At 37.4% G+C, this 25,671-nt stretch overlaps 1 protein-coding gene, 1 long non-coding RNA gene and 1 other non-coding gene across 3 annotated transcripts; 1 reads left to right on the top strand and 2 right to left on the bottom strand.

The window, feature by feature from the left end:
- Positions 1-2,550: 2,550 nt before the first annotated feature.
- Positions 2,551-5,288, bottom strand: LOC147291809 (uncharacterized). Its single transcript, XR_015121531.1, has 4 exons — positions 4,913-5,288; positions 4,731-4,830; positions 4,489-4,595; positions 2,551-2,773 (listed from the first exon to the last, which is right to left on the bottom strand). It is a non-coding gene; the product is annotated as an uncharacterized LOC147291809 (long non-coding RNA).
- A 15,357-nt stretch (positions 5,289-20,645) lies between these two features.
- Positions 20,646-20,749, bottom strand: LOC147291808 (small nucleolar RNA R71). The gene has a single exon (XR_015121577.1). It is a non-coding gene; the product is annotated as a small nucleolar RNA R71 (small nucleolar RNA).
- A 583-nt stretch (positions 20,750-21,332) lies between these two features.
- Positions 21,333-25,442, top strand: LOC147291807 (uncharacterized). Its single transcript, XM_086236032.1, has 6 exons — positions 21,333-21,427; positions 21,527-22,334; positions 22,438-22,977; positions 23,704-23,899; positions 24,101-24,466; positions 24,709-25,442. Exons 1-6 carry the CDS (start codon positions 21,333-21,335, stop codon positions 25,440-25,442), a joined length of 2,739 nt encoding a protein of 912 aa, XP_086092158.1.
- The last annotated feature ends 229 nt before the right edge of the window (positions 25,443-25,671 follow it).

Below are 25,671 nucleotides of genomic sequence, written 5' to 3'. Positions count from 1 at the left end.
AGAGCGATATATAGAATTTCAAGTATATTAATTGATCAACATATGTAGGTTGTTCTTCGTCTTTACAGATCACTCAAGTTTATTGATCGACATATGTAGGTTGTTGTTCGTCTTTACGGATCACAATTTGTTCAAGTTTGGTTTCTTAATTTTCTTGATTAATTTTAATTTTGGATTGCGATTTTGATTTTTTCATATCGATATGGGTGTTGTTCTTTATAGAATGTTGATTTGCTTCAAGTTTAGATTGCAATTCTATTTTTTGTTAGATTTTTGTGTTTTTTATCGTAGTTGCGATTCTTTATTATTTATATTTCTCTGTTTTTGTTGTGATTTGCAAATCAAAATTGAGTTCTAGGGCACATTGAATTGCGTTTTTAACTTTGTTAACCTCTCTTAGTGATTTGGTGATTTGTTTTGCTGTGGAGATCAAGTTCTAGTATTGAAATCATTGGTTCTTTTGGCATTAGGGATTGTATTGTATGAAATCATTGATTCTTTCTATTTACTTTCAGTTTTTATTGAGACTTTGATTTCCAATTGTTAATTAGATGCAATTTTTTTTTTTATTATTGTAATATCTTTGTACTTTTCAATTTTTTCTCTATTTATTTGTTTTCTTTTTGCTTTTTAGAGTAATGGATGGTATAAAATTGGCATGCTGTACTTATGAGCACTACAACAAAACTGTCAATAGATATCACCCATTTAATATCAGATTTGAAATTAACTGATATTGTAAAAATTATAATATCAGATAATTTTTTAGCTGATTTCTAAACTCTATTAGAAATCACATGATTTTTATCAACTGATATATAACTTTTTTTTTTTAAAGAATTTATAAAGATATCAGTCTAAACTGTTGACTGATATCTTAACAAAACACTTATAATTTTTTTGTCTTGACACTTAAACACACCTGATATGTTTTTTTTTCCTACTTAAATTTTTTCTCTCTCCTGACTCTCACATTTCTCTCCTCTATCTAGCTCTCTTCGCGATTTCTCACTTCCCTCTCCCAGCACCGATCATCTTCTCCGGCGAGAACTCTCTCGTCCCGCGGCCGATGGCGACAGGACCACTCCCAAAAGCTTCCTCTCTCCCTCCTCTCTCTCATCATGACAGCATATATGAGTCAAGTCAAAGACTCTCACTCTCAGCTCTCACTTAGTCACTCGCGAGTCGCGATCTCCCATTTCCAGAAACACTCAGCAAGTACTCAGTCGCGATCTCTCTCGATCTCACTCTCAAAGTCTCGATCTCGCGTCTCTCCCAGTCTCGAGACCACCCACACCCACACCCACGAGGCTCGATCTCATCTCTCACTCTCATCTCTCCCAAAATCAAAAGGTATGTCTCATCTCTGAAATTTGAAATTAGGGATTTAGGGTTAGGGTTTTGATTTGGGGATTCAATGACTCACGGGTTAGGGGTTTGATTTAGGGTCTTCAATTACTGATTTTAGCTTATTCATTTATCTATATTTCTGATTGGTGGCTTAGCTTACTGTCTCTGAAATTTTGGGAGTTAGGATTTTTTTTTATATTTGGGAATTGGGGTTTTGTGACTTTGTCAATGATGGGTTATGGTTTGGGTAGGGGTTTTGTTCTTAATTAATATCTTTTTACGAAATTAGATTATTCTACCTCTCTAAATCTTGATCTTATAGCAAACAGAATATAACCCCTTTTTTAATCAAATTTTGTTAATTAATTGGATTTTGTGTTACCCATTTGATCGAGTCTTTTATTCATAAAATTTTCACCATGAAAGAGAGAAGGATGTGGCTCATCTGATTTCCCTAGTGAGTCTATCAGATTTCTGCTTTTTATACAATTGCTTATCATCAATGTTTTCAATCTAAGGAAAGTTGGAGACAGACAATGAATGTGCTCTATCTTTGCCTGCTCATAGCTGTGAGAGGATATTCCTTGTGGTTGGAGAATGATGTAGATGATATTATATCTTGCTTTTGGTTAGACAGATAGTAGAATATCATTCAATTTGCTTTTAAAAGAATGTGATATTACTTTTCATAATCATTCTGGATGTTTTTTTTAACTAGAATCCTACCTCTATATATATTTAAAAAGGTTTTGGGTTACTGATGATGCACGAGATTTACCTTGGCTTACCTATTTCCTAGTTGTTTTAACTGTGTTCTATTAGTCTTCTAATTCTCAGTCTTCTTTAGAAACAAAGTTTATTTGATGATTGCAACAACTTAAGGAGCAGACTAACAAAGAATAATACTAAGTGACATGGTTTTTACATACAACTACATTTCTTCGCATAATTATTCTGCATCAATTTCTATAAGTTAGATTCTTTGTTTATGCAGTAAAAAAGAAAGAAAAGCAAAAGTGGAAACCATCATCTGAACTCTTTCTTTCTTTCTTTCTTTTCCTTGGAATCTTCAGATAATTACTAGACATGTACAAGTGGTAACTCACTCGCTGGTGATGAATTTCGATCAAAAGTATGTACATGAATGTGTGTGAACACAATGAGATGTTGATATATTGTAACGCCCCGATCCTAGGGCCTAAAAATACACTGAAACTTTGTCCTTTAAACCTCTTTTTAAAGAATGAGTCATGCATTTAATATAATAAATAAATATGTTAAATAAATCAGAGTGTGAGCCCAAACATTTATGTAAAATTTACTGTATAAAATCAGTTAAATCAAGTTAAAATGGATCCCACTGTCTCGTCTTCTCCTCACTGCCTCCTCAGCCTGCTTAACCTGCAAAACACCAATAACCACACTGTACCATATCCATGGTACACCGGGTCATTTAAATAAACAACCCGGTAAGCTCACTAGAGTTCGTATGAGTGAAATGACTTAAACCATAATCCTCAAATAATCCTTCAATTTCCATGCTCAAGAATAATCCATAATAATATCAATAAACATTCCATCACACAATAATTTCATCAACAATCATCCAAGCATCAAAATAAATCATAAATCCTCGTATTCAATTTAAATCTCATCATTAAATAATAATCATCATTTTGACAAATCAATTGCCTAAACGTCAACTATTAACCTCAATCTCAAATCATTCTCGTCTTAAATAATAACCTCAATGCATAATCATCTTTAATTCCATCCTCAAGATTCAAGCCTACACTTTACCAAGTCCTAGTCAAACCAAATCCTAGCAACCAGATGTACACAAGCACACAAAGCAACGAAATAGACTATCTAATTTCACTCACGTCGCTCTTTGAAATCACCCTAATCTCACTCTTTGGAATCCCCCAGCTTTAAAACTATTTTCAAAATCTCTTCTTTCAAATCCATTTTTTAAATCCCCTCAAACCGTAAATCAAACTCTGAAAGTAACACAGTTCTCAAGCTGAAATCAATATTATTAACTGTATATAAATAATTTAGGCTAAAAACTTTCAACTCAAATAAACCTCGATATACTGAAAAAGCAATGAGACTGTTCAAACGAAGAAGTATCAAATCTGAACTGATTTAAGACACAAGGTCTTACTGAAAATGTCATTTAAAATATTTACTGATGCAAATTCATTTCTCAAAATACTCCACAACTGAAAACTCACGCCACACTAGTACCCAGGGAACTGCTGGTCATCCACTGCCGAGTCATCTCTAGGCAAGTGCAGAGCAAATCTATACCTGCTGTGAAGCTGGTCATACACTGCCGACTAGGCAAGTGCAGAGCAAATGCTGGTCGTACACCGCCTACTAGGCAAGTGCAGAGCAAATGTCATGCTGGTCATACACCGCCAACTAGGCAAGTGCAGAGCGAGTGCTGGTCGTACACCGCCGAGTCATCTCTAGGCGAGTGCAGAGCAATATATACTTGCTGAAGGGGGTACTAATATGGCGGTTGGAAACCGCTTTTGGATATCTCAATCAACCACATCTCAAAAATACTCCTCTAGATAAAGTTGAAATTTAATTCTTCCAATAAATCCGCTTAAATAAATTCATTCTCAAATCGTGAAAGCTGCTCGATCAAAATCATTTTCTAAATGACAGAAATTCAATAATAAAACTTCCCCCAAATAATACCAAAAATCATTTCCAAAAACTGTCTATACTCAAATAAATCAAGACAAAAGTTGAATTATAAAATGTGCAAGCCATTTCGAAAACCTAAGATCCACTCACAGTCTATCCCGAGCTACACCGAATCCCTTCCGAAATTGATTCCTACTCACGACTCCTCACTTGTTTGCCACTTATACTCACAATCTACTGTATAATTGCTTAGTCCTCATTCGTAATTCCTCGACAATAAGTATTTCTTCTCTAATCCAACAATTATTCTCGGGCTAACTCTATAATTCCTAATTAATTTCCTAGCCTCAAATCTTCATCTATTCATTCTCATGATCTAAATCCTACACTTAGCCTTCTCTAACACATAACAACAAACACACAAATATGCAATTCATTAGCGATACTCTACATTAAAAACCGATAAGTTTCACTCACAGTTTGACCGCGTGAAAAGACTAAAGTGCCCTTCACGGCGCCATTACTCGGATGTCAAATCCGGCAGCATAACGGCATTAGGGATAAGATTTCCCGAGCCCGTGTACCTGTTAAGACCAGACAATCAACAATTTAATAACCAGATATCACAAGTTGGTCGTTCAACAGCCGAAATGGGCGGTAACCACCCCGCACGGTGGCTGCCCAGTCCCAAACAACACACCAAAATTCACAGAACTCACCCACGGGCTTCGGTTGACTGGCCAGAAGCCAAAAACTAACAATTCCAGCCATCGGCACGGCCAAACGTGGCGGGACCCGTGGTGGTTTGTGGTGGTCTACCTGCACAAATTTCAAAACTAAAAATTTACGTAAACAAATTACACCGGCACGGAGGGGACGTCGTGAGGATAAACTTTTATACCTGGGTCGACGGCCAAAAGTCGCCGGAATCACTCAAAATTGGCCGTACAAGCCGCCGGCCAAAATTCTTCGATCCGCCGCCATGGGGGATCGTCAGAGCCAGGGAAGGCTGGTGCTGAACTCGCCGGAGCCTGGGGAAGAAAATCCAAGTGGTTCGGTGTCCCGTCGTCGCCGGAAAAAGGAGATCGCCGGCGAGAGCCTCTCTCGGTCTTCGCGTCGATCCGTCGCGATGGTGGCTCAGGTGGGTGATCGGCGGCCAGGGGGAGGAAGAGGGAGAGACGGCAAGGCTGGTGGGCCGAAAACCCAGCCCAGCCGCCGCCGGACGCGCCGCCACGTGCCGGTGACAGGGGCCGCGAGGGTGAGGGGCGAGAGAGACGCGGGAGGGAGAGAGAGAGAGAGAGAGAGAGAGAGAGAGAGAAATGAGTCTGACTTTTTTTTTTGGGTTTTAAAAACCACTTTCGTAAAAATTACAAGTGTGCCACTCACTTCACATGTCCGTATCTTTCAAACCGTAACTCCGATTGACGCGTGCCGCGTGTCTACGAACTCGTGGACTCGAGACCTATCCAACAGACCCAAAGTCAAAATCAAAAGCCCATTTAATTTAAAAGTCAACTTTGGGTCACACCCAATTTAAAACAAAAATTAAAAATTAAACCAAAACCTTTTAAATTTCCAAATAAATTCCGAAAAATCCTTAAAATAAATTCGCAAATATTTAAAATAACTCCTTGAAAAATACGGGGTCTTACATATATTCCCCAATCATGAATGGAAATATTTTCTTCTCTGTCTTATTATTGATAAATGGGTACTGAATACTTATGTGGTGTGTATACATATGGTTTCCACCATGGTCTTATATTTGTAGTGGATAGCATTGATGGAAAGAGAGCTTTGCTCCCCGAATGCTCAGTCAGGTAAGTTTTCTTGCATATTAATGCAGACCTAGCTTAGTTATTCTCTAATTAATTGCTTGCCTTAGATATTGGCAGCCACTGGCTTTAGATGTACAGGTAATTTTCTTATATTTTTGTTAGTTAATCTATTTGGCAAATTTGGTTATTTGATCCACTAAATATATTATGCTTACACTTCAATGCATTTATTTGCAGTACTTTACTGTTAGGCAAGGCTAGTCACAAAGATGTGAAAGACAACACTAATTGGCTTTCTAAAGCATACTATGGGAATTAGATGTTTATGGTTTACTGTTGTGTGGCATGTGAGGTAATTGTAACATGGTTTGTCTATCTACCTATAGAAATTTTTCAATAGGTGTAGTTCCTGCTCTTAACTTGATTTGATTGTTTACTCAGTAGGTGCTTTATATAATTTATTTCTTATTGCAAAGAACGAAACTAATAATTTGATTAAGTGCTGCAGTTTTTCTCAGATGTAAAAAGGATAATTTGGTTTCTGAATTGTTCCTTTTAGGTTTTCATGGATCTTGCAAATCCTATGGGCAGTCAATTAAGAAAGCAGTTAATTTGATACAGGTAATATATATTACTTTGCCTTTTGGACAAACTCAGGGCTATTCAATTCGTTTGCAAATGAAGAATTTTTCTTATGGATGTTTGCAAATAGTTGAGGTTCCCCTAAAATAAATATATTAACATATTAACATTATCAGCATTATGATTTCTTGAAGTTCACCAATCTGCACATACATCCTCCATTTACATCACAAAGAAGTTTTCTAATTAATTAAACAAGTGAACCAAGTATTTGTTAGGGACTTCAGATGAGAACATATGCCATAGTAGATTAATTTGATATGTCTAAATGTCTTGGTAGGAACTGTTCCCTTGCACTATTAACATCCTCAATATCAAATATTGTGGTGGTGAATTACTTTAATATGGTTTAACAAATGTTGAATTTAAGATAGCTTACAAATGTAAGGACTTGAATGACATCAGTAAAACTTGAAGGTATATATGGATGCCAATTTTTTGTCCTTGACCCAAGGTTGCCAGACTCTTTTTTGAGTTTGAAATATGTATGTATTAGAACACTAATGATGAACTGCCAAGAATTTAATGGTGGAACTTAATGACAAAAGGCCTAGTGGTATTAGTCACTAATAGTCAAGTTTCTTGTTATATTAGCTGGTCTGACCATGTTCTTGGGCTACTGGTTACCAGGTTAGGAAGAAATTGACAATGATGGTTATCCCTAACATTTTTGTTCTAGAAGATTGGTCCTTCACTTTTTTTGAAGGACTCAATAGACATCCAGACTCTATTTTTAAGGACAAGACACTTGTTGAGCTTGGTTGTGGATTGATTTGCTTGGCACAACTTAGTTGCTTTGTTTTACATTTTTTAAGTGTTTCTCATGTATATATTGTCTTCGTAGGTATGTATACCAGATATATTGTCTAAGTAGGGTTGTCTACACATACATGACCAAGTATATTGCAGAGTCTAGCTCTACTCCCAAGGTATGTTAAAGTTTTACAGCCTTTTTCTTCTAGCTTTTTGTATTTCTTTAATTTTGTTGGTTATATGGTTTTTTTAGTGTCAGTTGAGTAGACTACCCTTAATTATGACACGAGTCCTTGTGGTAAATTATATTGTATCAACATTTCAATATTAATTTCCCAACCATTCTTACAAGTTCAACCATGTTATGCTTATCCCTCATATATAGACCATTTAGTTAATCATGCCCAATTGTTTTTTTTTTTTGGTTCAATATACTTGTGTCTTACCTGCTTTTGGTCAGTTCATATGTTGGTTTATTTCATATGTTGTTTTTTTTTTCCTATCTTGATTTTTGGGTTGTTTTCTGATTTTTCTTTCTAGTTGGTTAAGGATTTCCATACAAAGTGAGGATTTTATTTTAGTTTTGAGCTGCTTGCTTATATGGTTATGATTTTATTTGAGTTTGGATGCCAGTTCATCAATTTTGGAGGTTTTGAAATTGCATTGTTGTTTTCATTATTGAGTTCTTTGGTCTGGCTACTGCATTTTATTATTTTGTTATGAATTGGTTCTTTTTTTTGATTTGGTGGTGATGCTTTGCTCAGATATTAACACTTTAAGATATCTCTTATTTTCATACTTGGGAAAATTGTCTTTGCTTTTGCCTTTAATTGGGTGCAGGTTGCCTTTGCAGTTTGCCTTTAATTGCCTTATATTCATCACTACCAATTTTTTTATTTATTATGTACAACATTGGGTATAGATTCTTTCCTTGTGTGTATTGTTGTGATTTTGTTTTTAAATCTTGGACCATTTGTTCAGTATATTAGCCAATAATATTGAAGACCGTTGCATTATGCTTTGCAGGTCTAGTGTTCATGAGAAGAGTTTATGTATATTTAGTCTCAATCAACACAACTTTAAGATGTGAATGATTCGATCTACTCCACTAGGTAGATGAAGTTGTCTGCTTCGGATCTTCAAATTAGTACCATCAATCATACCTTAGTAAGTCCTTATGTATTTCTCTAACTATAGAACTACTTGTTGGATATTGTATTGTAATAATTCCTTTTTGGGTACTTTGAATGTTATTGGTAATTGACATATGAAATATATGAGAATGAAAGATTTTATACTTACACAAATTTCAGGCCATTTCAAATTACAGGCATAATTGTATGCTCAATCCATTGATATCCCTTTTAGGTGAAAAAAAAACTAATATATATCATACATTCCAAATCTCTTTTTTAAACTTGAAATAATAAACATCAGTTTTGGTCTAAAAACTGAAATGTTATACTATTTTGATATCAGATTATCTCTCAGACCTGATATATATAGCAATGATTAGATATCATGGCCTGTTTCATACTTGATATTGATATTGAGATTACATATCAAATGTGAGACTCCGTATTTTCCAAATAATTATTTTAAATATTTTGAATATTTATTTTAAGGATTTTGAGATTTATTCATAAAATAAAAAGGGTTTTGATTTAATTTTAAATTTTTGTTTCAAATTGGGCTTGACCCAAAGTTGACTTTTAAAACTAATGGACTTTCGTCTTTGACTTTGGGCATGAAAGAAAGGTCTCGAGTTCACGAGTTCGTAGACACAAGGCACGCGTCAATCGAAGTTATGGTTTGAAAGTTACGAACATTTGAAGTAAAGGGCAATTTTGTAATTTTTACAAAAGGGGTTTTAAAACCCAAAAACCAGATTTTTATCCCATTCTCTCTCCTCTCCCGGTTCTCTCTCTCTCTCTCTCTCTCTCTCTCTCTCTCTCTCTCTCTCTCTCTCTCTCTCTCTCTCTTTCTCTCTCGCCTCTCACCTTCGCCACGCCTGCCACCGGCGCATCCGGCCATGGCTAGCAACGGGACCGGCCCAGATCTCTTCGCCGTTCTTCCTTCTTCCTCCCCCTGGTGGCAGCGCAGCCCAGAAATCTCCCCCGACTCACGAACCAGCTGAGGCCGATCCTTGGAGCTTCGGCGACGATCTCACTTTTTCTGCAACGACGCGACCTCACATCACCTGGGTTGTCTTCCTCTCGTCACGGCGAGACTGCCCATGTGCTTCCCTGGCTCCGGCGATCTCCCATGGCGGCGAATCAAAGTTCCAAGGCTGACGACTTCTTCGTCAAATTTCGGCCATTTCCGGCGAGATTTGGCCGTCGACTCAGGTATCGTTTTGGCTCCTCTCGACGTCTCCTTCGTGTTTGTGTACTTAGTTTGAGCCATTTGTGATTCGATTCCGATTCTCCTATTTTGCAGCCACGGCCACTCTAGCTTCGCTTTGTGTGGCGGCGATTTTGGTAGTTTTCTCAGTTGTTGTGGCTTTTCGGAAACTCCAGGAGTCTTTTCAAAGGTCCGTCGTTGTTTTTGGTGCGTTTTGTGTGCTGTTCTAGGTCGGGGCAGCCACCATGTGTGGTGGCGGTCGCCCGTTTCGGCCGTTCAGTGGCCCAATTGTGTTTCTGAATTGTATTTATTGATTGTCTGGTCTTAATAGGTACACGGGCTCGGGAAATCTCATTGTGGATGCTGTTATGCTGCCGGATTGGAGATCCAAGCAAAGGAGCCAAGAAGGGCATTTTTGTTATTTTACGTGGTTAAACAGTGAGTGAAATTAGATAATTTGTTTTGTTGCTTTGTGTGCTTGCGTGCATATGTTTGGTAGGATTTGGTTTGGCTAGGATTTGGTAATGTCTAGGCTTGAATCTTGAGAATGGAAGTGATGGTAATTATTCTTTGAGGTTATTAAATTTAAGACGGGAATGATTTGAGGTTGAGGTTAATAGTTGATGATTAGGCAATTGAATTGCAGAATGATTATTATTATTTTTGGTGGAATTATGATGTGAACTTGAGGAATTATATTTGTCTTGATGCTTGGATGAAATTGTTGATGAAATTATTATGCGATTTGAGTAATTATGGGTTTTATTGTGGATTATTTTTGAGCATGGAAATTGAAGGATTATTTGAGGATTATTTGAGGATTATTGTTTAAGTCATTTCACTCATACGAGCTCTAGTGAGCTTACCGGGTTTGTTTGAATGACCCGGTGTACCATAGCAAGCTGAGGAGGTAGTGAGGAGAAGTCAAGGCAGTGGGACCCATTTTAATTTGATTTAACCGATTTTATACAATGAATTTTACATAAATGTTTTAGGCTCACACTATGATTTATCAAATGTATTTATTTATTATGTTAAGTGCATGACTCATACTTTGAAAAGAGGTTTAAATGTCAAGGTTTCAGTGCATTTATGGGCCTGAGGTTCGGGGTGTTACATCATATTCTACCATATAGCTAATATTGATACCATGGTTTTATATCATATTCTACCTTAAACATGATATTGATACCGGGTTATATATCAGTATTAGTATTAAATACGATATCTATTGACTAGAACTATTGGTACTCGGATTTTGTAGATATCAGAAATAATATAAAATTGGATATCTATTTTGTATTTAGGATATCAGGTTGGAAAAAAAAATGATATATAAAAATATTTACATATTAGTTAAAAACTGATATCTAAAATGTGAACATTAGATATCACGACTCGCTATATCAGACGACTACCCAATTAGATATCAGTTCACGACTGATATCTATTGACAATTTTGTTGTAGTAGGGACAGATTTAGTGATATATGTTGGTTTTATTGGAAAGTACTACATACTCTGCTCTGTGCAACAAGGTTTGTTCTAGGTTTATGACACTAAAACCTGGTAGTTTTGTGTTAAAATATGTTTTATCGGTAAAAAGCAAGTAAATTTGGAAAAAGATGTTGATGTTCATATTATGCTAATGCTGTTTAGAGTTTTGAAGGCTGACATTGTAGAGATTTATATATTTGTTAGTGATGACATGACCAATCTTACTGCTAATAATAAAGGATTTGCATCAACATATGCATCTGTGTGTGTATCTGAAAGTCACATGAGTATGGTTATTGATGAGAATGAGTATTTAGGGAAGTTTGGGTTAGTTGAAGCGCAGAGGTATAAGTCCACAGAATGGGAGGGCTATATTTGTGAGGTTGGCCAAAAGTTTGAAGGTGGTGCTCTGGAATTTTGGGAGAAATTGGTGAAGTATGCGGTTGAGTTAGGTTTCAGGTTCGTGTATGTTAAAAATGATAAGAAACGTGTGACTGCAGAGTGTTTCAAGAAATCATTGCATGGGTGTGAGTGTCACTTGCATGCATTTGCATGTCGTGTACGTCAATCGTTGCTTGAAATGATCTTGTTGCAGTCATTCAACGAATGATGCAAATGGGTCTCACTAGGCGTACCAAATTATGTTACCCCCAAAACCTATGGCGAGAGTCCGTTGGGAATCCTGACAGATAGCACTGTAGTCCTAGTAGTTGCGGGAAAGTGCCACTGCTCTCGGCCAAGATGGCCGTAACAGAAATTGTTTGATTAGCTGTGTAAGTTGCGCCGGATCTTTCTTCTTAAATAAAGTGATTGTATGGCAAGCAAGGAACATGGACTTACCAAAGGTTCAATCCCCTAAAAGTATTACTCTCCCCCTCCCTCAAGGTTCTCCTTGGTGCTAATTTCTTCAAAGCTTCTAACATGGACTTTGTCAAAAGCAAGCTTGCTTCCGCTGAGATTGACCTCCAAATTTCTCAGAGGATCGCTCGCGAAGTCTCTACTGGTCAAGAGGTGGCCAAGAAACTTGAGAATTTGGCGGCGAAAATTCAGCCGAAAATACAAGGAGCTGAAGAAAACTCAGTCCACCATTGACCAACAAATCATCAAAGCTGAGGCTAGGGTGGTGATGTTGAGGAAAGAGAAAGAAGAGAATGCCTCCAATCTTCGCCGAATGCTTATAAAGATGAAAGATGATGTCGCCATACATCAAGCCTTAACACATAATGTGGAAGATTTCAAGCAAAAACAAAAAGAACGCGAGGCTATTGAACAAGCTGGAGCCGAGAGTTAGGAGGCACTTCGCTCTGTATTACAACCGTACTTGTAGTTTATTTGTACTTCCCTTTTCTTGGTGACCGGTTTGGCCGTATTCTGAATGAACTCAAATTTTGAATATAAATGGAAAGGAAAATTTTTGATAACTTTTACATTGTGCTTTCCCAAGTAGTTGGAAAATTTTCGATAACTTTCTTAACCAAATCCCCATTGCACCCAAGGACCAAGAAAAGACCACCTTCACTTGCCCATTTGGTACTTTCGCTTACCATCGCACGCCCTTTGGGTTGTGCAATGCACTCGCCACCTTTCAAAGGTGCATGATTTCCATTTTTGCTGATATGGTAGAGCGATTTCTTGAGATTTTTATGAATGATTTCTTCGTCTTTGGGTCCTTTTTTGATGAATGTTTGCATCACCTTTCTTTGGTCTTAATTTGTTGCAAGGAGAAAAATCTTTTTTTGAATTAGAAAAATTGTCACTTCATGGTCAAAAATGGTATTATATTAGGGTATGTAATTTCTTCTAAGGGAATTGAGGTTGATAAGTCTAAAGTTGATCTAATTTTTAATCTTTCACCTCCACGAACTGTTAAGGAAATTAAATTATTCTTAGGACATACCGGTTTTTATAGAAGATTCATCAAGGATTTTAGCAAAATTTCACGTCCTTTGTGCAATTTACTTGCCAAGGTTTCTTCATTTGTCTTTGATGATGATTGTGTTTGTACCTTTTATAAACTTAAGTCTTTGTTGACCTCCACTCCCATCATTCGACCACCCATCTGGAGTGAGCCCTTTGAGATTATGTGTGAAGCATCCGACTAGCCATAGGTGCCGTTTTGGGGCAACAAGTTGGTAGGTTGCCCCATGTCATTTGCTATGCATGCAAGCAAAACCCTCAGTACTGATGCCCAACTCAACTATTTCACCACTGAAAAAGAACTCTTGGCGGTTGTCTTTGCGTTAGACAAGTTTAGGTCTTACCTTTTAAGCACTAAGGTTATTGTTTATTTTAATCATGCGGCTTTGAAATACCTTTTGTCTAAAAAAAATGCGAAATCCCGCCTAATCCGTTGGATCCTTTTGCTCTAAGAATTTGACATCGAAATTTGTAACAAAAAGGGGTCCAAGAATGTGGTTTCCGACTATCTTTCTAGGTTGATAGTTGAGTAATGTAAGTAGTCCATTCCATCACCGAGACATTTCCTGATAAGCAATTTATGCTTGTTTCCCAAACACCATGGTATGCAGATATTGTGAATTTCCTTGTTACTAATAAGATGTCTTACCATTGGACCAAGCAAGATAGATCTAAGTTTCTAGTTAGGGTCAAGCATTATTTTTGGGATGATCCTTACTTGTATAAATATTGCCCCGATCAAATCATTAGGAGATGTGTCCCGAATAGTGAGCAATCCAATATCATTTCTTTTTGTCATGACCATGCTTGTGGATGCCATTTTAGTGCTAAGAAAACTGCCGTCAAGATCCTTCAATGTGATTTCTATTGGCCTTCCATTTTCCGTGATGCCCATGTGTATTGTCAATTTTGTGAGAGATGCCAAAAGTTGGAGAGTCTCACTAGGAGAAACGTGATGCCTTTGAACCCAATCCTTGTTGTAGAAATCTTTGATGTTTGGGGTATTGATTTTATGGGACCTTTTCCTAATTCCTTTGGCAATTTGTACATACTTGTGGGTGTGGATTATGTATCCAAATGGGTAGAGGCAATTGCATGTAAAACCAATGACCATAGGGTAGTGTTTCATTTCTTGAAGGAAAATATTTTCACTCGATTTGGGACCCCACGCGCTATCATTGGAAATGGTGGTAAACACTTTTGTAATAAGCCATTTGAAAACTTGATAAAAAATTACGGAGTCACCCATCGAGTTGCCACTCCTTACCATCCCCAAACAAGTGGTTAAGTTGAGATTTCTAATAGGGAGATTAAGCATATCTGAGAGAAAACGATCAACCCGTCCCAAAAAGATTGGTCTTTGCGACTCGTTAATGCATTGTGGGCTTACCAAACTGCTTTTAAAACCCTATTGGAATGTCTCCTTACTGCTTAGTTTTTGAGAAAGCGTGTCATCTATTTGTTAAATTGGAACATAGAACGTTTTGGACCATAAAACAATTTAATTTTGCTCTAGACAAAGTAGAGACCCATAGGAAGCTCTAGTTAAATGAGCTTAAGGAATTAATGAAAGATGTTTACAATTTTGCTAAAACCTAGAAGGACCGTATGAAGGTGTTCTACGATAAACACATTTTGAGGAAAACATTTTCACCTAATCAAAAAGTTCTTTTGTATAATTCTCGTTTGCATCTTTTTTCTGGCAAATTGAAGTTTCGTTGGACTGGTCCTTTCCTTGTTCGCACTGTTTATCCTCATGGGGCGGTTGAAATTGAAAATCCTAAAAATGGTGATTTGTTTAAAGTCAATGGTCAAATATTGAAACCATTTCTTGAGTTTCACAATTCTGAGGTTGAGGAGGTCTTATTTTGTGATTCTGTTTATCATACTTGATGTTTTTTGATTAGCTAATGTTTTAGGATTTTCTTTTGTTTTGTTATATGCATACTTTCCTTATATCTTTGGGATTTATCATTCATTATTTTGTTGAGTTTCATTGTTGGTAAGTGTAAAGAATTAAGAGTATCATCTTTCAGGTAATTTCCTTTAACTTTTTTCCTTCTTTTGTCTTGTCATTGTCATGTTCTTCATTTCAAATCATTGGAGACAATGTTTGATTTAGGTTTGGAGGTAGGGTTTAGAAATTTTATTTGAAACTTCTAGTATTTTATTAGTCTAATTTTCTAATTAAAAAAAAAAGTCTTAGTTTTGTTTTTGTGTTGATTGCTTCACTATAATGAGATTGACTTTCTTACACTTAATGCTTAGCTTTAGGAAATACATGATTTTCTACTTTATTATTTTTGCATGCAAAATAAGAATATCTCTTGTTAGATTTCATATTATTTTCAGGATAGAATCATTTTTAAATTCTTGAACTTGAAATATATTTGCACTTGAGCCAATAAATGCATTTTTAAATTGAAAAGTGAACTTTGAATTAGATTATATAAGGAAAAATAGTGGAGACTTGACCCTATTAAGTTTAAAGCCATTCTATTTTTGTGAGTGATATACATTTATCTCTAAATTTTTCTTTGGTCTACATATTATTGTTAATGATCTCATTATTCTTTCTTGTTTGGTCAAATTACTTGAAAATGACATTGAATTTTGAATTATGACACTTAAAGTTTCTTTAGTGCAATTGAAGCATTATAACCATTTCTCAACCTAGGAAATGATTTTAGGCCATTTTTGATTTAGTTTGAGCCTTTATTGAGTCTTTTCTTTTGTTCAAACACCATCATCTTCTTTTCCGAGATGTTAAAAAAAAAAGGGCATTAAATACCTCTCTTGTTATTTCTTTTAAATAAATTCATTTGTCAAAAAAAAAAAAAAAATAAAGAAGTAAAGAAAAAGAATTGCCCTAGTTTCAGTTTAGTTTCAAATAAAATTTCTCAGAAAAGTCTTATATTGCCACCTTAACCTTACATTACAAGCCAATAAAAGCCTTATTGATCTTAGGAAAAGGTTGGTTAGAATGTGGAGAAAAAATGAGTAGGAATTAAAGTGCTTGATTCAAACATTTTCATGTAATTGATTTTCTTTTATGAGATCTTTTTTTTCTTTATAAATTCATTCTCCATGATACATATATGTGAGTTATCTTTGAAAATTGTTCACATTTACTCATAGTCACATATTACTTTAGAGAAAATAATCGACCCATCTCCATGTGCTTCATTTTGTGAGTGATTTACCTTGTGAGAATTGGAGTCAAAGCAAAATTTCCAATGATGATTTAATTCTTCTTTTACTTAGAGATTAAAATTTGCATTCTTGTTGGCTTTATGCATATACATTCTAAGTTTAGAATCTTTAGAATGATTTTACCACTTTGAATAATATTTGATCTCTTGTTTATATTATTCAGAGCATGTTTAAATGTTAGGGAAGATAAATTGTGTTTCCAAAGATTATGCATTTGAATAATAGAATTTCTCTTAGAAAAATTGAAGAAATCAATTTCTTTTTATTTTAGTTTTGTTTGAGGATTAGTAAAATGTAGGTTTGGGGGTATTTGTTGAGTTCATATTATAATATATTTCATATCCTTAAACTTTACATTTTAGTCATTGTTTTTTTAGCATTTTTGTGATTTAATTAATATTTTTAAATTTCTAGATAAATATTGAGTAATTTTAGTTTTTATCTAATTCTTTAAATTTTATTAGGAGTCTTGATTATTTTTAGTATTAAAGTTTATATTAATTTGCTTTATTCTATTTTGCAGGTTTAATCAAAACAAGAGAAGAAAAAAAATGTCGCAAAGAAAAAAAGAAATGAAGCCGCCCTAGCGCAGAGAGAAGAAGAATTGAAGTGAGAAGCCCAAGTTGCAGCCCGCTTAAGCCAACGGCTTTCTTCCCTCTACTCGACAACTGGCACACTCACCATCTTTTTCCACGCAACACCTGCCCCATGTGAGCTGCCTAAGCTGAGGCGCAGCCGAGCCAACCGTTTCTTCTCTTCTCTCTCCATCACGCATTTTCGTGCTTCTTGCAAGACGTAGCCAAGCCAGCCGCCGGTCTCCATTAATCTTCTTCTCCTCCAACTAGAAGGCGACATGTGGTGGGCAGCTGTTCCCAGCCTGCAGCCAGTTTTCTTCTCCCGTGCATGTCTCTCTCTCCTCCCAGCCCGTTGCTGCGCGACATGTGGCAGAGATCCAAAATATTTTTAGCCTTGCACCAGCGTTTGTGCTGATTCTTTCCTCATCACATGACTAGTCTTCGCCTATTTAAAGGAGCCTTCAGCCCTTATTTTCATCTTTTTCTTCTGCATTTAATTTTTTGCCTCTTTTAGCTACTCCTAGGATTTCTCTTTCAAAGCCTCTTGGCTATGATGTATAAGAGAGAATATGAATGTTATTTATTTTGTTGCACTTTTATTGAATGAAATAAAATTTTAATTCATGTCTTTCTTCTTTCTTCTCTTTTATTTTCTTTATGCTATTTAGTTGTTTATTTAATATCTAGTTGCTTATTTAATTATTATTTGTGCTCTCTTATTTTAGATGTTATTTTGTTTCTTCTTATCCTTTTATTTTAGTTAGAAGCTCATGGGTGGTCACTAAACGCCCTTACCTCAGGTAGCACCACCATGAATATTATCAAGTTGAGTCTTTTATGTTAATTTTCCCTTGCCTAGATCCTATAAGTTCTAGATCTTGTTTATAAAATGAGAAAGAAACCTCACGTCCCACCCGACACTCGTTCCAACACAACGATTTACAATATTAACAAGTTAAAACCCACATGACCTCCTCAAACACCTCGAAAGCTTCCCAGCTCAAACTAGCGTCACCTAACAATCCAAAACAAATCCTAAACTTAAAAGGAAACTTGTTCGAGGCTTACTTCAATCGGAAAGCTCATCCTAGAGTAAAATCAGTATCAAAAGGTCACAAATTAGTCCCAAAATAACTTCAGCTTCTTTAACCACAATTGTTGGGTCCTTAAATGTATGCATTTTAGGCCCTCTATCTTCATGTATTTAGTACTTAGTCCCTATATTTTGTGTTATTTATTTGTGTTTCTATCTTCTGTAGGTGGAAAGCCCATAGGAAATAAATGGATGCAAATCAGCCCATTTTGAGCTTAAATGAATATTTGTTGTTTAAAGAGAAGCCCAAAATCAAGAGAGGGTCCAAGAGCATGAAAGAAGTGGAAGCCCAGCCCAAACCACATGGGAAGTGGCGTGTGTGCTAAGAGAAGGGCTGGCCGCACCTTGCAAGGATTATCTTTCCTAATTGGGCTCTAAAAATCAGATTTGATATTACCTTATTTATTTCCTTTTAATTTCTGATTTATTGGAGGCTCATTAGGGGAGGAAATCAGCTACATGCAAGCCCATAGGGTTCAGCTACACCATGCGCAAATGTGAGAAAGAAACCCTAGGGCAGCTCCAAAAAGCCAAGCCCATGCCGCACACCCTAGTTTTTCTAACCCTAACCCTAGCTGCCGCACACCCTTATATATACATCTCTTTCTCTCATTTTGGGGGTTCCGAAAACTTGGAAAAAAATCAGAAAATAGAGAGAGAGGGGCTGCTGCTGGAGGCGTGAGCTCTCCTTGGGTTTTTTCTTTTCTTCTTCTGTTTTCTTGTAATTGTTAGATGAAAAACATGATTTCTTTGATGTTCTTGTTTTCTAGCATGAACTAATCACATTTTCTAGGGCCTAGGATTCAGCCCTAGGCCGAATATTCAATGGATTGGTGATGTAGTTGCTGTTTATTTAATTCCATGGATTTGATGATTTTGATTTCACTGTTATCATTGTTCTCTATATGTTTATAATCCTTGATTGATCACCTAGGGTTATTGCATCAAGAATTTAATCAATTTAGGGTGAGGACAACCAATCAACCCCTAATGTGAGTGATAAATAATCTAGGGCTTAGTAATTGGCTAAAATCTGATTGTGTGGAATCATTACTAAAGCACCTAGGTAGACGCCATGCCTTAGGGTTTTATTTGCATTCATAATCTCATTTGTGTGTTAATGGACCTTGCTGCATTCTTAGGTAGATGTCATGCCTAGGTTGCATTTAGGGTACCAAATTAGGGTAGACGCCATGCACTAGTTTGTACATTTGGGGAATCATGCATTTCATGCTATGCCATAGGTGAATATGCGAATGCATTCATCAATAGGAATTAAAGGTTTCAGAAATTGCACCATGACATTGAATATGAGGTCTAGTGGTAAAGTCCTAGAGTCCTAGTATCATCATCTCTTTGATATTAATCATAACAACTTGCTGTTTTGATTTCAGTTTCCATTAGCCATACATTCTTGATTTAATTTGCAATTCCTTTTTAATTTTAATAGTAAAGTTCTCAAGTCATACAATCCCCTCCAACTCGTGTGTGTGCGTGTGTGTTTCATTTCAAGTAAGTAGCTGCCCTAGGCGTGACAGCTTGGGCAGCCGCTTGTCTCTTATTTTCTTGTTTCTGTTTTAGCATTCGGATTATCATTTAAGGATCATCAATAGTCCTCGTGGGATCGACCTTGCTTGCCATCTATATTATATATAGATTCGTGCACTGCAAGTATTAAAATTAACGAACAGTTTTTGGCACCGTTGCCGGGGACTAATGTTGATCTTTGTGACAATCTTAATGCATTATTTTAGTGTTTTTATTTAGTGATTATTTCCTGTTTTCTTTTTATTAATTTATTTCCCTTTGTGTTTGTTCTTGTGTCGTGAGTCATAGGTCGTAGGATTGTGTTTTGTTTTTCCTTTTTAACTTGTTTTGGTTTCTGATTTGGTTTTCGTTTTGCTTGTAATTAGGAATCCTAATTTGCTAGGTATCCAAGTTTGGTAAGTGTTTAATTAACTTTCCTTTGTGTGTATGTGTGCATCTAATTAGGAAGGTAAGTTTGAATTTAAATTCCTTGCTTAATTTGCATGATCTGATTTGGTGATTGTTTCATAATTAGTTTAGGCTAATTAATTTCCAAGTTAGGTAGGATTGCATCTAATTAGGAAATGTGAATTTGAGTTGATCCTTGTTTTAATTTTCTGATTTTGCCAATCTTTTCTTTTAGTTATTCACTTTGATTAATCAATTTCCTATTTTAGTTTTTATTTTCATGTTATTTTCTGAATTTCGTATTTATTTAATTACATAGTTTATTTATTTCAAAAAAAAAAATCCAGAAATTACTTTTATTCTTTTTATTCATTTGGATGAGAGATTAGCCCAAATCAGATTGTTTTGTGAAAGGAGTAAGGCGGAACTAGTTCGAGCAGCAACACGTCTACCTTTGCCATCCCCTACACCGTCTCCTACATCTTCCTCAAGCTCTCACCAATTTGAAAAAGTTATGGCCGAGGAAGACAACGTGGAACACATGGGGGATCTAGACATCCCGACCATCCCTGCATCCCCTTCGAGCATTGCCTTGCCACCTGCTGTAAGAAATTATGAGCTCAAATCCTATCACTTTAATATGCTACCCTCTTTTCATGGTTTACCTAGTGAAGATCCGCTAACTCACCTTAAAGATATATTTAATGCTGTGAGCTTTTTGCCCTTGACAGGTGTGAATGAGAATCAACTCAAGATGAGGTTGTTTCCTTATACTTTGAAGGATAAGGCTAAGTTTTGGCTGAATTCTTTGAAACCTGGATCATTGAGGACTTGGGATGAAATTGAGAAGAAGTTCCTAGAAAATTTCTTTTCATCTCAAAAGACGGATATGCTGAGAGATAAGATTATGCAGTTTTCTCAACAAGATGAGTCATTCTCAAAGGCTTGGGAGCGTTTTAATACATTGCTACTTCAATGTCCACATCATGGACTTCCTTTAAACTTATTAATGCGAATATTTTATAAAGGACTGACCCCTGAGAGTAGGAATGCTGTGATTAATTTTTCAGGTGGTTCTATCAGGAATAAGACGGCCCAGGAGGCCTCTGACCTCTATGAAGAGATGGCAAGAGAAACAATGCATTCAGATACTTAAGGTAAGTGCGCTGGAGTTAATGAGGTCAATACTTCTAATAATTTTGCATCTAATGCACAAATCGCTCGGCTGGAATGCAAAATGGATGTCATACTTGCCCTAAATCAGAGAGCTCCATCATTGGAGGTTTGCGCCATTTGTGCTACACCTGGACATGAAACGATTTCTTACCCTCATGGTGTCGATTTCCCTGAGTTTGTGCAAGAACAGGCCAACATGCTGAACTCATATAATCAGAGGCCTAGGAATGATCCATTCTCCCCTACTTACAATCCAGGGTGGCGGAATCATCCCAATTTCAGGTGCAGTAATAACCAGAATCAGCAGCAGCCTCAAGGTTAATTTCCACAACATCAGGCACATCAGGGCTATCAACAACAATAGCCTCAGAAGAAGTCCTTGGAAGATTTGATTGCATCCATGGCTCAGAGCACACAGTCTTTCATTCAGAAGTCAGAGACACATATGCAGAAGACTGATAGGGCCATTGCGAATCTTGAGCAACAAATGGGCCAGTTAGCTACTGCACTGAATCAGAGAGAGCCAGGGAGACTTCCAGGGCAAGTGATCATTAACCCGAAGAACAATGAGTAGGTGAATACAATTACTCTCAGAGGGGGTAAGATAGTTGGGAAAGAGGAGCAAGAAGTTGTTAAGGAAGGTGTTGAGTCAGAAGATGCACCTGAGATCATAGCCGAACCTGTTAAGGATACCTTAGACCCTTCTATGCCATCTTCAGGCAATCATGTCATAGCTCCCAAGGGTTTTTCCTTACCTCATGTACAATCTGACCCTTCTAAGTTGATTTCTATACATGCTCCTTTTCCTAGCAGGTTGCAGAAGGCTAAGAAAGAGGACCCTTTAAAGGGTGTTATGGAGATATTCAGGAAGGTGGAGATCAATATTCCCCTTCTAGATACGATTAAGCAAGTGCCAAGGTATGCAAAGTTCCTCAAGGACTTGTGCACGAACAAGAGAAGGTTCAAGGAGTTCGAGACAGTGAAGGTCTCTGAGGAGGTTTCAGCAGTGCTTCAGAGGAAGCTACCTCCCAAGCTCAAGGACCCAGGCAGCTTCACTATCCCTTGTATCATTGGGGATTGTAGGTTTGAGAAAGCTCTCCTTGATTTAGGTGCTTCTGTGAATTTAATGCCATTTTATGTGTACGAGACTCTGAATTTAGGTGAGCTGAAGGCGACCTCTGTGAGTATCCAGTTAGCTGATAGATCAGTTAAGTACTCCAGGGGAATTTTGGAGGATGTACTTGTGAGAGTAGATGGATTGATATTGCCGGCTGATTTTCTAGTTTTGGAAATAGAGGCCATACCTATGTATGAGGCACAATTACCCTTGATACTTGGTCGTCCCTTTATGGCCACTGCAGGTACAAAAATTGATGTTCAACAGGGTACACTAACTATGAATGTAGGGATAGACCATTGAGTTTAGAGTGTTTGAGGCACTCAAACTACCCAGTGATGAGCATGAGTGCTTTAGGGTAGATGTTATGGATTTGGTTTGTCAACAGGTGTTTAATGTGAGTTGTAGCAGTGATCCGTTGGATAGGGCTTTGATTCACAGCCCTATGGCTGTGCATGAGGATGAGCAGGTTGAGAGCATTTTGGCTCACTTAGAGGCCGTACCCCGCTGTTCAGGTATGTATATTTCTGCTTTTGAGCCTTTACCTGTTTTTGATACAAAACTTGTACCCTTTGTGTTGCAGGCACCTGAGCTAGAGTTGAAGGATTTGCCTGAGCATCTGAAGTATGCTTATTTGGGTGAGGGAAGCACATTACCTGTGATCATTGCTTCCAACCTCAATGCAGAGGAAGAGGAGAAATTGTTGAGAGTGCTGAGAGAGCACAAAACAGCGATTGGGTGGAGTATTGCAGATATCAAGAGAATCAGTCCCTCAAGGTGTATGCACAGGATACTTTTGGAAGATAGAGCCAAGCCGACTAGAGAGGCTCAACGTAGACTCAACCCAGTGATGAAGGAAGTTGTGCTGAAGGAGGTGCTGAAGTTGTTAGATGTGGGTATTATTTATCCAATATCAGATAGCAAATGGGTGAGTCCGGTGCAGGTGGTTCCTAAGAAGTCTGGTGACATAGTGGTCAGAAATGATGCAAATGAGCTGGTGCCAACTCGAGTACAGACAGGGTGGCGTGTCTGCATAGATTACAGGAAACTTAACTCAGGTACTCGGAAAGACCATTTTCCATTACCTTTTATTGATCAGATGTTAGAACGTCTTGCAGGTCATAGCCATTATTGCATTTTAGATGGGTATTCAGGCTACAACTAGATAGCTATAGCCCCAGAGGACCAGGAGAAGACGACATTTACCTGTCCCTATGGCACTTTTGCCTACAGGCGCATACCCTTTGGCTTGTGCAATGCTCCAGGTACTTTTCAACGATGCATGATGAGCATTTTTTCCGATATGGTGGAGCGTATAATAGAGGTATTTATGGACGACTTCAGTGTATTTGGTTCTTCTTATGATAAATGCCTCCATAATCTTGCTTTGGTTTTAGAAAGATGCCAGGAATGCAATTTGGTTTTAAATTGGGAGAAGTGCCATTTTATGGTACAACAGGGTATTATTCTTGGCCATGTCATATCCAGTAGAGGGATAGAGGTGGATAAGGCAAAGGTTGATTTGGTAAGTAATCTTCCACCACCTTTGACAGTTAAAGATGTGAGATCGTTTATTGGTCATGCAGGTTTTTACAGGCGGTTCATTAAGGATTTTTCCCAGATAGCTCGGCTTTTGAGTAGATTGTTGGCCAAGGAGGTGCCGTTTGAATTCAATGAGGAGTGTCTAGCCGCATTTAACAGATTGAAGACTCTTCTCACATCAGCTCCAGTCATTATGCCTCTTGATTGGAGTTTGCCATTTGAGCTGATGTGCGACGCTTCTAATTATGCTGTGGGAGTTGTGTTAGGGCAGAGAGTGAACAAGATACCACATGTTATCTACTATGCCAGTCGGACTCTCAATGATGCCCAGTTGAATTATTCCACTATAGAGTAGGAGCTTTTGGCTGTCATTTTTGCTTTAGAGAAATTGAGGTCATATCTGATTGGAACTAAAGTGATTTTGTTTTCTGATCATGCATCTCTCAGGTACCTTCTACAGAAGAAAGATGCGAAGCCTAGGCTGATTAGATGGATTTTGCTGCTCCAGGAGTTTGACCTAGAGATTAAGGATAAGAAGGGCTCAGAGAATGTGGTGGCGGATCACCTTAGCCGATTGGTGCACAGTTCTACTGCAGAGGAGGACATCCTCCCTCTAAATGAGCGATTCCCAGATGAGCAGTTGTTCTCATTGTCTATTTATGTTCCTTGGTACTCTGATATTGTTAATTATATTGTTACAGGAGAACTTCCAGGTGACATACAGAGAGCTCAGAAGGAGAAACTCATCAGCACGGCCAAGTATTATATATGGGATGATCCATATCTATTTAAGTGGTGCCCTGACCAGATCATCAGAAGGTGTGTGCCTGAATATGAGTTTCAGTCTATACTAACTTTTTGCCATTCTGATGCATGTGGAGGACATGGTGGAGCAAAGAAGACGGCTCTAAAAGTGTTGCAGTGTGGTTTTTACTGGCCTAGTCTGTTCAAGGATGTACATTCTGTACCACCTGTGATAGGTGCCAGAAGTTGGGTAACATTTCTTCCCGAAATCAAATGCCTCTTAACCCCATTCTTATTGTTGAGATTTTTGATGTCTGGGGCATTGATTTCATGGGTCCCTTTCCCTCTTCCAAAGGTTATTTGTATATCTTGCTTGCGGTTGATTATGTGTTGAAATGGGTGGAAGCAATTCCATCCAAGACTAATGATTCTAGAGTTGTCCTCATATTTCTTAAGGATCATATTTTTGCAAGATTTGGCACTCCCAGAGCTATTATTAGTGATGGAGGATCTCACTTCAACAACAGGTTATTTGCGGCCTTGCTGAGCAAATATGGTATCAAGCATAAGGTTTCTACACCTTATCACCCCCAGACGAGTGGACAGGCTGAGATCTGTAATAGGGAAATTAAGCAAATTTTGGAGAAGACTGTGAGCTCCTCCCTGAAAGATTGGTCAGATCGCCTCTTAGATGCTCTATGGGCTTATCGTACAGCGTATAAGACTCCCATTGGTATGTCCCCATACAGGTTGGTTTTTGGTAAGCCATGTCATTTACCTGTCGAATTAGAGCATAAAGCATATTGGGCTATTAAACATTTCAATTTTAAGATGAATGAGGCAGGTGAGCATAAGAAGCTACAATTGAGTGAGTTGGAAGAACTCAGGAATAAGGCTTATGAGAGTTCTAGGATTTACAAAGACAAGACTAAGACCTACCATGACAAGGCCATTTTGAGGAAACATTTTGAAGTAGTCGAGGTCTGCAATACAAAGACAAAAAATACATTCAAGGTGAATGGTCATCGGCTTAAGCATTACTTGAAGGCTAATATGGAGCGTTCGGAGGAGAACATGCTCTTGGAGGATCCTGTTCCATTAGCATGATGTACTACCAAGTCTGGCTGAAGACTCTAAACTTAGCGCTGATTGGGAGGCAACCCAACATTTTGAGAGAAGAAACATTGCCCTATGGCTGTTTGCATGGATATCAGGGAGTTCTTAACCTTTTACTTTCCTTTAGTTTTTTTTGTTGGTTTTGGTGTGTTTCTAGGTCGTTAGAGTTTTTGTCTTCCTAGCTTGAATGATTCATTGCATGCTTAGTTTGAAACATCGA

This window comes from Dryas octopetala, chromosome 3, assembly GCF_963921425.1.
Source record: "Dryas octopetala chromosome 3, drDryOcto1.1, whole genome shotgun sequence".
Taxonomy (NCBI): domain Eukaryota; kingdom Viridiplantae; phylum Streptophyta; class Magnoliopsida; order Rosales; family Rosaceae; genus Dryas; species Dryas octopetala.
The sequence above is the reverse complement of the archived record's forward strand: the minus strand, read 5'-3'. Positions and strand labels throughout refer to the sequence as shown.